Source organism: Setaria viridis, chromosome 3 (assembly GCF_005286985.2).
Source record: "Setaria viridis chromosome 3, Setaria_viridis_v4.0, whole genome shotgun sequence".
In the NCBI taxonomy this organism is placed as follows: domain Eukaryota; kingdom Viridiplantae; phylum Streptophyta; class Magnoliopsida; order Poales; family Poaceae; genus Setaria; species Setaria viridis.
The window spans coordinates 438,218-449,612 of record NC_048265.2 but is presented as its reverse complement, the minus strand read 5'-3'; the positions used below and the strand labels follow the sequence as shown (position 1 = coordinate 449,612).

Below are 11,395 nucleotides of genomic sequence, written 5' to 3'. Positions count from 1 at the left end.
AGCCTAATTAATCCATCATTAGCAAATGGTTACTGTAGCACTACATTGTCAAATCATGGACTAATTAGGCTTAATAGATTTGTCTCGCAAATTACACTCCATCTGTGCAATTAGTTTTGTAATTAGCCTATGTTTAATACTCCTAATTAGCATCCAAACATCCGATGGGACAGGTGTTAAACTTTAACACCTTGTTGCCAAACAGGCCCTAAGCCTAACTAGTTCATGATTTGACAATGTATTGCTACAGTAAACATATGCTAATCATGGATTAATTAGGCTCAATAGATTCTCTCGCAAATTAGTATAGGGGTTTTGCAATTAGTTTTATAATTAGCTCATGTTTAGTCCTTCTAATTAGTATCGAACATCCGATATGACACTTCTAAAGTTTGGCGCTTGTTTCAAAGAAAGGATATCGAAGTGGCCAAAACAAAACAAATTTCAAAGAAAGATATCGAGGTGGCCAAAACAAAACAAATGGCATTCGTACGAGACAAACCTCCTGAGCATCCCATCCAATCAATCAGATGCCCTGCACTGCACGCTGATGAGATCGATGAGAGCTTTGGCCGCAATCTCCACGCGCCTGATTGATGCGTTTAGCCATTGTTGCAGGCAGTGCAAATGATGAGCAGAGCAGCCTTTTTTTTTTTCTTGTAAGCCAACCTATATATCTTTTGGCACAACATGCCGTTAATCAGAGCAGATAGATAGATGCAGGATACTTAGGCTCCGTTTGGAGACTGTAATAAAAATTAATCCCTCTCACATCGAATGTTTGATAGTAATTAGGATTATTAAACATAGAGTAAACATAAAAATCAATTGCATAAATGATGGTTAATTGGCGAGATGAATTTATTAAACCTAATTGCATAAATTAGATTTAATAGATTCGTCTCGCAAATTAGCCACGATTTATGCAATTAGTTTTATAATTAGCTCACATTTAATCTTCTAATTGATATACAAACATCCGATGTGATCCGGACTAAAAAATTAATCCCCTCGTGATAATGCAACAGCAAAACGGACTAGTTGATGCTTATCTTAAGCCCAAATTGCATCCCCATGCATCATCGAGCCGATCGCCAAAAGTTGCCAAACGGCTCACCTACGTAAATGTCCCACCCACGTTGTTTGGTGGGTTGTTACTTGTTAGTACTTTAATATTACACCTCGAATCTGTGGCAGCACTACTTGTTGCCCCAACAGGTCCGGGTCCAAGGCGTTTCATGCTTTTCTTTTCTTTTTTTATTTCCTTTGAGACGCCAAATTACTGCCATTATTGTTTACCTTCATTGCCAGGATCGACGAGGAGATGCAAACAGTGATATCTCTCTGGATGAAGACCGTGTTAGATTGAAAGAGGAAATTCTGCCCAAACAAGATTAAGAAAGGTTGGTTGAGCCTGGCTCAGCAACTCGCAACAGCCCAAAAGGCCCAGCTCAGTTAGGATCCGTCTGGTTGGAAATCTTCCTTTTTCTTTCCCTTTCTTATTAACCATAGATACCAAGTACTAGTTGGTTGCAAAGGACACAAGATCACACACACATTGTAGGCATATATACACGGGGTTTAACGTTAGATGGCAAGCCATCTCTGTAAATCTTTCCGGCAAACAGCATTACTATATCACCTGGTCTCGTTGAAAGATCTGCATCTCATGACAGTAAAGACGACATCCCATTCAGTTTCATCTTCAGTCAAGTCACTCCATCTTGAAACTTACTGCATGTTGCAAGAGCACTCCTAGGAGATTCACTAACAGCGCAGATATGTTATTACAAAGACCACTAGTTTACCTCATGGTCATCCAGTTACTATCAGGTTTAGCATACATACATCATCAACAATTACAGGACTTCTTCAGAGCATCGTAGACACCTTGAAGAGTAGCATCTTGTACCAGCACAACCTTTTCCCTTGATTTAGAACCAGAGCCAATAGATATCTCTCTTTTCTTCACCCCAAGTACCTGCAAAGTTCACACAGATTCTCAGAATTAAAATAGGACAGACAACAGAGAAAGAAAACTTCAGACGATCCAAACTTTGACAAAATCCGTTTATATTACCATAGTCCTTAAGGTATCGTTGTTCTGAATAAAATCTAAATAGCACCAAAGAGTGTAGTCAAACTCACTGCATCTTTTTTGCTTTCCCTTTTTGTTCAAGAACTTAATCATCTCATCAAGCTACTATTCTGAATCAAATAGCCTGTGCCTGAGGATACAGTTCCCATTGAGCTACTATTCTCAATCAAATATAGCCTCTGCCCATGTTTTGTCCATGAATTTAAACCCTCGAATTGCAGTTTGACAATGAAATGAATTACACGAAATATACACTTGAACTGCAGTTGTCTAAATCAGCATCGGTTTTACTGTTGTGAAGTTGAACTTCGCTATAATTCATGCAGAATAATAGACTCCACAAAGAAGAGTGAAGTCTTCCACAAAGTCAACTAACCCTTTGCTTAGTCAAAATTAGCTTTCGTAGCATGCTAAAGGTCAAAGAACAACTCGTCATTCATGGTTAAACTATAGTTTTCTTTGCAGTCCAAAACCAATGGCACAGCTTGCATATTTTAATCCATGCAAGCATTAAGAGAACCACAATACCAAACTGACTACTCACGCTGTTCAATTACAACGCTATCAGTAAGAGAACTCAATTACAGTTCTATCAGTATTATCAAACTAACAGTTACTCCCTCCGTCCCAAATTATAGGTCGTTTTGGCTTTTCTAGATTCATAGATATTATTATGTATCTAGACATAGGCTATATCTAAGTGCATAATGAAATCTATGAATCTTAAAAAGCCAAAACAACCTATAATTTGGAACAGAGGGAGTAGTTTAGAAGAAATGATCTCGAAAAAGTAAATGATTTGACATACTCTCTATCAAAGCTAAACAAGATGCGCATGAAAGCACATGCTCTATTAGTTGATTTAGTTCAAGATGTTCATGTAGCCTGCCACCTGTGCTGTATTTGCTCCGTGATAAGTGCTAGCCTGTTAAATGTTTGATCGTCACTCTGCGGATACAAGCTAAAATTATAAACATTTTGACAGAAGATTCTATTTCGATAAAGCGAGGATCACAAGTCATCAGAATGCATTCAGTTTATAAACCAGAAATCTGGATAGTATATCCATAGCCCAATTTTCGACCTAGACGCGGAAGTACCAATAGCTAGTCAATTCGAGTCGATCTAGTGTTCTGCAACCGCGACGAACTACTCACCGAGCTGATGAAGTCGACAAGCGCGGCGTTGGCCTCGCCATCCCTCGCCGGCGCGTCGATCTGGACGCCGACCGCCTCGTCCCCGATCTCTGCAAAATCCACACACACGCACGCTTCAGGGTTAGCGTCTGAGCAGAGAGACAGCGGCGGCAACCGAGAATCTGAGAGGGGCAGAACGACCTGTGATGGTGGCGACCTTAGAACCAGGCTTGGCGTGGATCGAGATGGCGACTGTCGACGGCGGCATCAATCGGAGGCAGCTCGGGAACCCACCTCCGCCGGCGTTGGCGGCGGCGGGCGGCGGCGCCTCCCCTCTGGCCTTGCCTCGCTTCCCCGGAGCCATCTCCGCGGTCAGTCCCGGCTCGATTCGTTCCCGACTCAAATTGGGCCCACTGATCACGACTACGAACATGCCAACATGGGCTGGGCCGTAATAGGTGAGAGGGTTATTTTGTGGCACACTAACAACACTACCGCCATTGTCCATTGTGGCTAATAGGTGAGCCCACACTAGAGCTAAGCGGCAGCAATGGCGGCTCTGCAAGCTACGCCGCTCAAAACCCTAGCCTTCTCCCGCCGGCGAGCCGGCGGCGCGGTGGCTCGGCCTCGGCATATGGCGGCCTTCCGGTGCTCCGCCGCGGCGAGGAGCTACAACATCACGCTCCTCCCCGGGGACGGCATAGGGCCGGAGGTGGTCGCCGTCGCCAAGGACGTTCTCTCCCTCGCCGGCGCACTCGAAGGCAAGCTGATTCATCACCACCCAATGCCTTAGCTTCAAATCAGTTAGTATCGGCAGGACGATGAGCCCCTGTTTGTTATCTTCCGCCGCAGGCGTCGAGCTCCGGTTCCAGGAGAAGCTGATGGGCGGCTCGGCGCTAGATGCCACCGGCGTGCCGCTCCCCGACGAAACCCTCGCGGCAGCGAAGGATTCTGACGCCGTCCTCCTCGGCGCCATAGGAGGGTGAGTTGATTGTTGTTTGAGCAGCAGTCCCAGTAGTGAGTAGTGACTAACACCTGCCAAATGCATTTTGTTTGTTCAGAATTCATGACTGTGCAACTGTGTTCTGAGTACTTCAGTGTTATGCTGTGATGTAGGTATAAGTGGGATAACAATGAGAAGCACCTCAAGCCTGAGACGGGGTTGCTCCAGCTCCGTGCTGGGCTGCGGGTGTTTGCCAATCTGCGTCCAGCTGCGGTGTTGCCACAGGTAAACCAAAGTCCACATCTTAGTTTCAAAAAATTTCATGTATGAACTACAATCGTTTGGATTTTCAACTTCTGTAAATTCGTAGCTAGTTGATGCATCTACTCTGAAGAAGGAGGTAGCTGAAGGTGTTGACATTATGGTTGTCAGAGAGCTTACTGGAGGTAATGTTGACCAAATTCTGTTCAAACATGAACCAAGATTTTGTTTCATTTCTAATTAATATCTTCTTTTGCACTCTGATAAACCTTGTGCCTACCAATAGTAATGATTTGGAATCCTCCATGGCAGGAATATACTTTGGCAAACCTAGGGGTTTTGGAACGAATGACAACGGAGAGGAAACTGGCTTCAACACAGAAGTTTATTCTGCTTCTGAGGTGACTCCACCCTCAATTACATATTCTACCTCCACTATCTCCTTTTTTTAAGGCATCATACTTTTGGCATTTATTAGGCCTTGAATAGACATAACTGTAGATGGCTGTATATCATTTATGGGAGAATATCTATATCATATACAAAACATTTCATTTTATATTATTTTATTGTAGAATGCATTCTTCTGTACATTTTTTAAGGTTCATCTGTACAATTTTGATCCTTGGTGTTGATGAGATCCTCTGTTTCATCCCCAGATTGATCGCATCGCACGTGTTGCATTTGAGGTTGCTCGCAAGAGAAGAGGGAAACTATGCTCAGTTGATAAAGCAAATGTGCTGGAGGTACTGTATTATGCTTTTCCCAAATGTTTTCCAAAACTTGTTTATAAGTAATATTCTGTGTGGAATGTTACTTGTTGTTTCCATTTGAATTGATGCTCCATCTTGTGATTATGCAATATAAAGGATTTAATGTTATTATCTGTAGAATTTATTGATGTACATCATTTTTTAGCATTATGCTGACACTAGAAAACCTTTTGAAAGGTTATAACTCTTTTGCTCCTATAATTTTGTAGGCATCCATGCTTTGGAGAAGAAGGGTGACTGCACTAGCTTCTGAATTCCCTGACATTGAACTCTCGCACATGTATGTTGATAATGCCGCAATGCAGCTTGTTAGGAATCCTAAGCAGGTTTGTTTTCTTTTCTTTATGTGATTCATTTTGTCCTGGCTAAGCGTCAGTAGGATGTGTTGACCTCCTAAATTTCCTGCATTGCTGCAGTTTGACACAATTGTCACAAACAACATTTTTGGTGACATATTATCTGATGAAGCATCAATGATTACGGGAAGCATTGGAATGCTCCCATCTGCCAGTGTCGGTGAATCGGTAATAGACTCCTTCCAATGCCCTCAAGCCCTCTAAATCATTTATGGATGCTATCATATTCTGCTGAAAATTTGGATGTACAGCTCAAGAGGTTGTCATGTTTATGTGCAGGGACCTGGTCTTTTTGAACCTATTCATGGCTCTGCCCCTGATATTGCTGGGCAGGTTAAGATGACTTCTATTTTTCAAATAATTCTTTGACACTAGGTTGGCTTAAGTGTGTAGCTTTGTTTGAAATTCGCTTCTTCTATTGTTATTTGCTGAGTGCAGGACAAGGCCAATCCATTAGCTACAATTCTTAGTGCAGCGATGCTATTGCGATATGGCCTTGGAGAAGACAATGCTGCAAAGAGAATTGAAGCTGCAGTTACAGAAACACTGAACCAGGGATTCCGAACTGGGGACATATATTCTCCTGGAACGGTATGATGAACTAGTTAAAGAACTATTATCGAAGAATCATATGCAAAATTTCTTCAATAAAATTATTACATTTAACATTGCTTAATTATTTTTAAGGAAAAATTTCATTTCTACCTTTTTTCTGTATAAAAGGGTAAATCTTGTTAGCTTCATATTATATATGTTTAATTTCAAGTACTTGGTGCTCACTTAGGGAGCGTCGTTTTGTATAATGGTGTAACGAATTTGGTAGGCCTATGCCATTGTAGAATACCAAGTTGGCATGGAAGAAACTAGTACCAAGCTTGCAAACTGCAAATGCGCTAATGGTGTTTCATTTTGGTTCACCTCTTTTTCGGAAACTTATGTTCTCACTTACAGACATTGGTTGGATGCAAGCGGATGGGGGAGGAAGTCTTGAAGACAGTGGAGTCACAAAAGGCGGTGGCTGCTATAAACTGAAAGCTGTAGCCTGAGCAAATGAGATTGTTCTTTTAGAAGTTGAGCCTGCTGAAAGAGCATACTGCATCTGGATTGTTTAGTTCGTTGCCTGCCGTTGAATTGATGGGCGGCCTCTTTCTCTCTTTGTTGCTTGTTGGACTTCCTGTAACTTAAGTTTGTGATATATGGGATAATACTGTTCGTCCAATAAATGGGATAATAAAATGGGGATATTTCCCTTCATGGCAGCCGAAAACAACTATAGATTTGTGGCTGCATCTTGTTTTTTTTTCAATGGAGTCTAACAACTGAACATCTGGTGGGGGTGAAGAATCTTGTTAGAGCTGAACATCTGCTTGATTCGCATGCTCTGGTTAGCGGACTGACATACTTCCACTGATCGGATCAAAACAGAAAAAACTAGATAAAGGGGATACAGTGTCCGTGCAGTCACCAATGGTCCCTACAGGAGCAGGCACCCTGTTCAAAGCGATGGAACCTGTTGGCGTCTCTGACCACCAACACCACGTTGAGGACAGCCGACAAGCCCTTGAAGAAGTCATGGCAGTCCCCGCACACCCGCAGGTTCTTGTACACCCTGATCACCTTCCTCCCCTGCCCGCCGTTGCGCAGGAGCCACAGCCCGACGGCGAGCCGCTCGCTGTGCACCCTGAGGCTGTCGGCGCGCGACTCCTCGTCGACGTCGTGCAGCGCGAACCGCGCGTCGGCGCTGTACCCCAGCTGCTCCCGCATCCTCCTCTCGACGTCCCTCAGCACGCGGCGGATGTCGCCGGCCTGCGGGTGCGTGTCGTCGCCGCCGCCGTAGAAGAAGTGCACCTCCTTGTCCACCTCCACCCAGCTGCACCCTCCCTGCTTCTTGAGCCCCTTGCGCCTCATGGCGTCTCGCACCTCCTGGCACTCGCGCCACTCCCCGGCCTCCGCCAAGATGTTGGACAGCATCACGTAGTTCACCGGGTTGTCGCCGTCCATGGCCAGGAGGACGTCGCCGGCCTCCCTGCCCACGGCCACGTCCTTGTGCACCCTGCACGCGCCCAGAAGCGTCTGCCATATGCCCACGGTCGGCTCCATGGGCATCGTCAGGATGAGGTCCCTTGCCTCCCTGAGCTCTCCAGCGCGGCCGAGGAGATCGACCATGCACGCGTAGTGCTCTGCTCTCGGCCTCACCCTGCGTTCCTGCCGGATCCTTGAGAAGTACAGCCGGCACTCCTCCACAAGGCCGGCGTGGCTGCACGCCGACAGCAAAGCCAGGTAGGCCACCTCGTCGGGCTCGACGCCGTCTGCTCGCATCTGCTCGAACATGCCGACGGCTTCACGGCCGAGTCCATGTTTTCCGAGACCATTGATCATCGCCGTCCACGACACGACATTCCTCGCCGGCATTTCCCGGAACAGCCGTCCTGCCTCGTCGGTCAGCCCGCACTTGAGGTACATGTCGACCACGGAGTTGCCGACGGACACGTCCAGCCCGGCCGGGTTCTTGACGGTGTAGCAGTGCACTTGCCGGCCCTGCTCGATCAGCGCGAAATCCGCGAACACGCCGACGACGCTGGACAGGACATGGGCGTCAGCTCGGACGCCGGAGCTCCAGAACCGTCGGAACAGCTCCATGGCTTCCCTCACCTGCCCCTCCTGCGCGTGGCCGACGACCACCGTCGTCCACTGGATGGCGTTCTTCCGCTCCAGGCTCTCGAAGACCCGCATCGCCACCGGCAGGCACCGGCATTTGGCGTACAGGTCGACCAGCGCGCCGGCGAGGATGGCGTTGGAGGCCGTGGAGAACCCTCTCGCCGTCATGGCCGCATGGACCTGCGCGCCCTGGCGTGCCGCGCCAAGGCCGCTGCAAGCTTTGAGCAAGCTGGCAAAGGTGAACTCGTCGGGCTGCTCCTGAAGCTGCATCTCCCGGAACACGAGCAGCGCGTCCCTGCCGTGGCCGGCGTGCGCGTACCCGGAGATCATGGCGTTCCAGGTGACGAGGTTCCTGAAGCCGGTTCCGTCGAACACTCGCCGTGCGTCGCGGATCCTACCGCCCTTGGAGTACATGAGCACAAGCGAGTTGGCGACGACGTGGTGCTCCTCGTACCCCGTCCTGACGCAGAATCCATGGATGCGGACGCCGGCGCCCGTGTCGCCGGCGACACAGCAGGCCTTGAGGCTCGCCGAGAGCGTGTACTCGTTCGGCGCGGCCTCGGAGGAGGCCCGCATGTCGCCGAACAGCCTGAGGCACTCCCTGGCCTCCCCGCGCTGCAGGAAGCCCACCATGAGGGCCGTCCAGGAGACCACGTTCCTGTCGGCCATTCCGTCGAACACCTCGGCTGCCATGGCCACCTTCCCGCACTTAGCGTACATGTCGATCAGGTTGTTGCTCAGCATGGTGTCCGATCCGAACCCCAGCTTCGTCAGGGAGGCGTGCAGCTGGGCGCCTCCGCGGAGGGCCGAGCTCTTCGCGCTTGCCCTGAGGAGGTCGGCGATCATCTTCCGCCGCTCCATTGGATTCGTGGGATGCGCACGAAATGTCACCGCAGCTCATGCAAACAGCTCGGCTCTGCTCTGCTGGGTTTCAGGATTCTGGCCTCCTCTCCTAGGAAAAGCTCTCGCTGGCTATTGCGGACACAAGGCTTGTTCAACAGGCAACATGGTCTGGGGAGACCTTGAAATGTTGATGGGCTCCTCAAAAGATGGGAGACCACACTGCTCAGATAGCAGGTATTCAGGATGGAATACGAGATCAAGCCATCAAGGTGGTGAATCTCGCAGTATGGAGAGGACAGATAACAAAGACGACATCACAAAGGAAAATGCACATGTATTCCTAGTAAACAAGTTCTGAATGCCCTGTTTACAGTACAGCCAGACTAAATGCCCACGTCAAGTATCAAAAAACAACATTCAGCCATCTTGGTCTTTGATTCAGATGCTATGCTGCCTTGCATTCATACTCCGAAGAAACTGTGGTTGAAGAATTCTTGGAAGGACAGCCTCTTCACTGAAAGATTTGCGCTACACTACTATTAGCAGTTGTCACCAAATTACCAGGGAATTCGATGAGAGGGGTATAAAGTTAACCTGTGGCAGACCTGGATTGGTGCAGAGTAGTCTGGTGCATATATCAACACAATCAGGATGCAAGCTGGACGCCAGAGGTTTCGAGAACGGGAGAGATGTGCTCCTGTTTATACATTGGAGGAGCTGAAGACAGACAGAGAAAGATGGCAATCAGCAGAACTGTTGAATTCAAGTAAGATAAACGACTCAGCCAAGAGAGAACGAGAGAAGCCACCTGTACATTGCTTCTGCCACGGAATGGCGGGTAGCCATTCAAGAGTTCGAACAGGATAGCGCCAATACTCCACATGTCTACCTGCGCACAACAGAGGTTTAGATTTCTCATGTCGGTACCAACTTTCCTTGTCAACATATACTCATGTAGTCATGTACAAACATGCCACTCATACACTGATGCGGTCATACCTTGTCATCGTACTTTTGAAATAGCATCACTTCTGGGGCCATGTACAAACAAGAACCACAAGCAGTGTCTGCATACTCCCCAGGACGAAGAACCCTGCAGGTCAAAGAGTAACTTACATCTGGACCTCCATACAGAATCTCCATACCATTGTGTAATTCTGCTACTGTTTTTGAAAAGTTGTAATTCGTAAGATATCTGAAAATGGGAGGCAAAACTGCACCTTGCAAGGCCAAAATCAGATATCTTGAGGACCGCATCGCTGCTTGGAGAAGACAGTAGGATATTCTGCAACATTGGAGGGATAGGATAATCACAGTATATCAGTTACTACAACTGCAGATCCATCTCAGTTAGGAAGTAGAAAAAGGATGGGAAGAAGAAAATGATTCAGTCCCTGGACCTGAGGTTTCAAGTCCCGGTGGACGACATGGTGCCGGCGCAGCACCTGTAAGCCAGCTCCTGCGACAAGGGGCGAGCGCCATTTCTCACACATCACATCCCCCCAGTCACGAATTGAATGGATAGCAATTGATTGAGAGACGATTGAATTACCAATTTGCTTCATGAAATTTCTGGCCACACGCTCGTCGACCCTCCCGTTGCGGCAGATGAAGGCCGCGAGGTCCCCTCCCTCGCACAGCTCCAGGACGAGGTACAGGCAGCTCTGTGTCTGACGGAGGGGACAACATGGATTGGTGCCGTGCCTAGAAGAAATTCGAACGGTAGAGGCAGAGAAATGGAGATGGTGTTGTACCTGGATGACGTCGATGAGGCGGATGATGTTGGGGTGGCTGACGGCGGCGAGAAAGCGGACCTCGCAGTCGAGGCTGTCGCGGAGGAGGGCTGGGAGGCCGGCGAGGCGCACCTGCTTCACGGCCACGGGCGCGCCGGTGGAGCGTGAGACCGCACGCCAAACGACCGTGGATGGCGGGCGGCCGCCCAGGCGCTCCCGCAGCTCGTAGCCGCCCACCACCGTCGCCGGCGCCTCCGTCGGCGTCGTGTCGGTGGTTGCCATCGCGAAAGCACGAGAAGGGAGGAGAGCGTGGCAAATCCGTAAAGGCCCATGACCGGATTATTTCTCTTGCACATTACTGGAGCAAACAGACTGGCCCAAGGCGTCAGTCAAACGCCAACTGGGCCAGGCCCAAGGATGCAATGGCTCAAGAAACATAAGATCTTACTTCCAGTTTGAGAAAAGGAAAAGTTACCTTTAGAACTAGAAGGATAGTTCAAAGATTTAGTAACCATGGTTCATGCAAAGCAGTCAAAACATAGTACACTTTTCATGTAAACATGGGACACAACTAGACAAATCACTCTTATGCTG

At 48.1% G+C, this 11,395-nt stretch overlaps 4 protein-coding genes across 6 annotated transcripts; 1 reads left to right on the top strand and 3 right to left on the bottom strand.

Moving 5' to 3' along the window:
• Window positions 1-1,580: 1,580 nt before the first annotated feature.
• On the bottom strand, window positions 1,581-3,655 carry LOC117850772 (uncharacterized). Of its 2 annotated transcripts, XM_034732639.2 has the most exons (4): window positions 3,436-3,655; window positions 3,256-3,344; window positions 1,849-1,981; window positions 1,581-1,767 (listed from the first exon to the last, which is right to left on the bottom strand). In XM_034732639.2, the coding sequence occupies exons 1-3, from the start codon at window positions 3,596-3,598 to the stop codon at window positions 1,853-1,855; spliced, it is 381 nt and encodes a 126-aa protein (XP_034588530.1). In that variant the 5' UTR covers window positions 3,599-3,655; the 3' UTR covers window positions 1,581-1,767; window positions 1,849-1,852. The 2 variants fall into 2 exon arrangements, with proteins under 2 accessions (XP_034588530.1, XP_034588528.1); XM_034732637.2 differs by having other exon boundaries at window positions 1,581-1,981; window positions 3,436-3,653.
• A 77-nt stretch (window positions 3,656-3,732) lies between these two features.
• On the top strand, window positions 3,733-6,826 carry LOC117850771 (3-isopropylmalate dehydrogenase, chloroplastic). The gene is made up of 11 exons (XM_034732636.2): window positions 3,733-3,995; window positions 4,087-4,216; window positions 4,351-4,462; window positions 4,548-4,623; window positions 4,751-4,839; window positions 5,098-5,184; window positions 5,421-5,537; window positions 5,628-5,735; window positions 5,847-5,900; window positions 6,006-6,158; window positions 6,519-6,826. The coding sequence occupies exons 1-11, from the start codon at window positions 3,785-3,787 to the stop codon at window positions 6,597-6,599; spliced, it is 1,218 nt and encodes a 405-aa protein (XP_034588527.1). The 5' UTR covers window positions 3,733-3,784; the 3' UTR covers window positions 6,600-6,826.
• Window positions 6,827-6,949: 123 nt separating this feature from the next.
• Window positions 6,950-9,252, bottom strand: LOC140222317 (putative pentatricopeptide repeat-containing protein At3g15130). Its single transcript, XM_072292492.1, has one exon. The coding sequence runs from the start codon at window positions 9,084-9,086 to the stop codon at window positions 7,029-7,031; it is 2,058 nt and encodes a 685-aa protein (XP_072148593.1). The 5' UTR covers window positions 9,087-9,252; the 3' UTR covers window positions 6,950-7,028.
• A 130-nt stretch (window positions 9,253-9,382) lies between these two features.
• On the bottom strand, window positions 9,383-11,379 carry LOC117850768 (serine/threonine-protein kinase ATG1t). 2 transcript variants are annotated; one of them, XM_072292494.1, is made up of 8 exons: window positions 10,823-11,379; window positions 10,621-10,738; window positions 10,469-10,527; window positions 10,289-10,353; window positions 10,068-10,161; window positions 9,877-9,957; window positions 9,663-9,785; window positions 9,383-9,582 (listed from the first exon to the last, which is right to left on the bottom strand). In XM_072292494.1, exons 1-8 carry the CDS (start codon window positions 11,081-11,083, stop codon window positions 9,580-9,582), a joined length of 804 nt encoding a protein of 267 aa, XP_072148595.1. In that variant the 5' UTR covers window positions 11,084-11,379; the 3' UTR covers window positions 9,383-9,579. The 2 variants fall into 2 exon arrangements, with proteins under 2 accessions (XP_072148595.1, XP_072148594.1); XM_072292493.1 differs by having other exon boundaries at window positions 9,674-9,785.
• Window positions 11,380-11,395: the final 16 nt, after the last annotated feature.

Bases quoted from the DNA above. Each gene is read 5' to 3' on its own strand.
- LOC140222317 (XM_072292492.1), bottom strand. From the start codon at position 9,086: ATGGAGCGGCGGAAGATGATCGCCGACCTCCTCAGGGCAAGCGCGAAG.
- LOC117850771 (XM_034732636.2), top strand. From the start codon at position 3,785: ATGGCGGCTCTGCAAGCTACGCCGCTCAAAACCCTAGCCTTCTCCCGC. The intron at 3,996-4,086 runs GCAAGCTGATTC...CTTCCGCCGCAG, and splicing joins CCTCGCCGGCGCACTCGAAG to GCGTCGAGCTCCGGTTCCAG. The intron at 4,840-5,097 runs GTGACTCCACCC...TTTCATCCCCAG, and splicing joins AAGTTTATTCTGCTTCTGAG to ATTGATCGCATCGCACGTGT.
- LOC117850772 (XM_034732639.2), bottom strand. From the start codon at position 3,598: ATGGCTCCGGGGAAGCGAGGCAAGGCCAGAGGGGAGGCGCCGCCGCCC. The intron at 3,345-3,435 runs GTCGTTCTGCCC...TGGATTTTGCAG, and splicing joins TAAGGTCGCCACCATCACAG to AGATCGGGGACGAGGCGGTC. The intron at 1,982-3,255 runs GTGAGTAGTTCG...TGAACTTTGCAG, and splicing joins TTGTCGACTTCATCAGCTCG to GTACTTGGGGTGAAGAAAAG.
- LOC117850768 (XM_072292493.1), bottom strand. From the start codon at position 11,083: ATGGCAACCACCGACACGACGCCGACGGAGGCGCCGGCGACGGTGGTG. The intron at 10,162-10,288 runs GTGCAGTTTTGC...TTTGACCTGCAG, and splicing joins TCTGATTTTGGCCTTGCAAG to GGTTCTTCGTCCTGGGGAGT. The intron at 9,583-9,673 runs GTCTGCCACAGG...CAAATCTTTCAG, and splicing joins ACTACTCTGCACCAATCCAG to TGAAGAGGCTGTCCTTCCAA.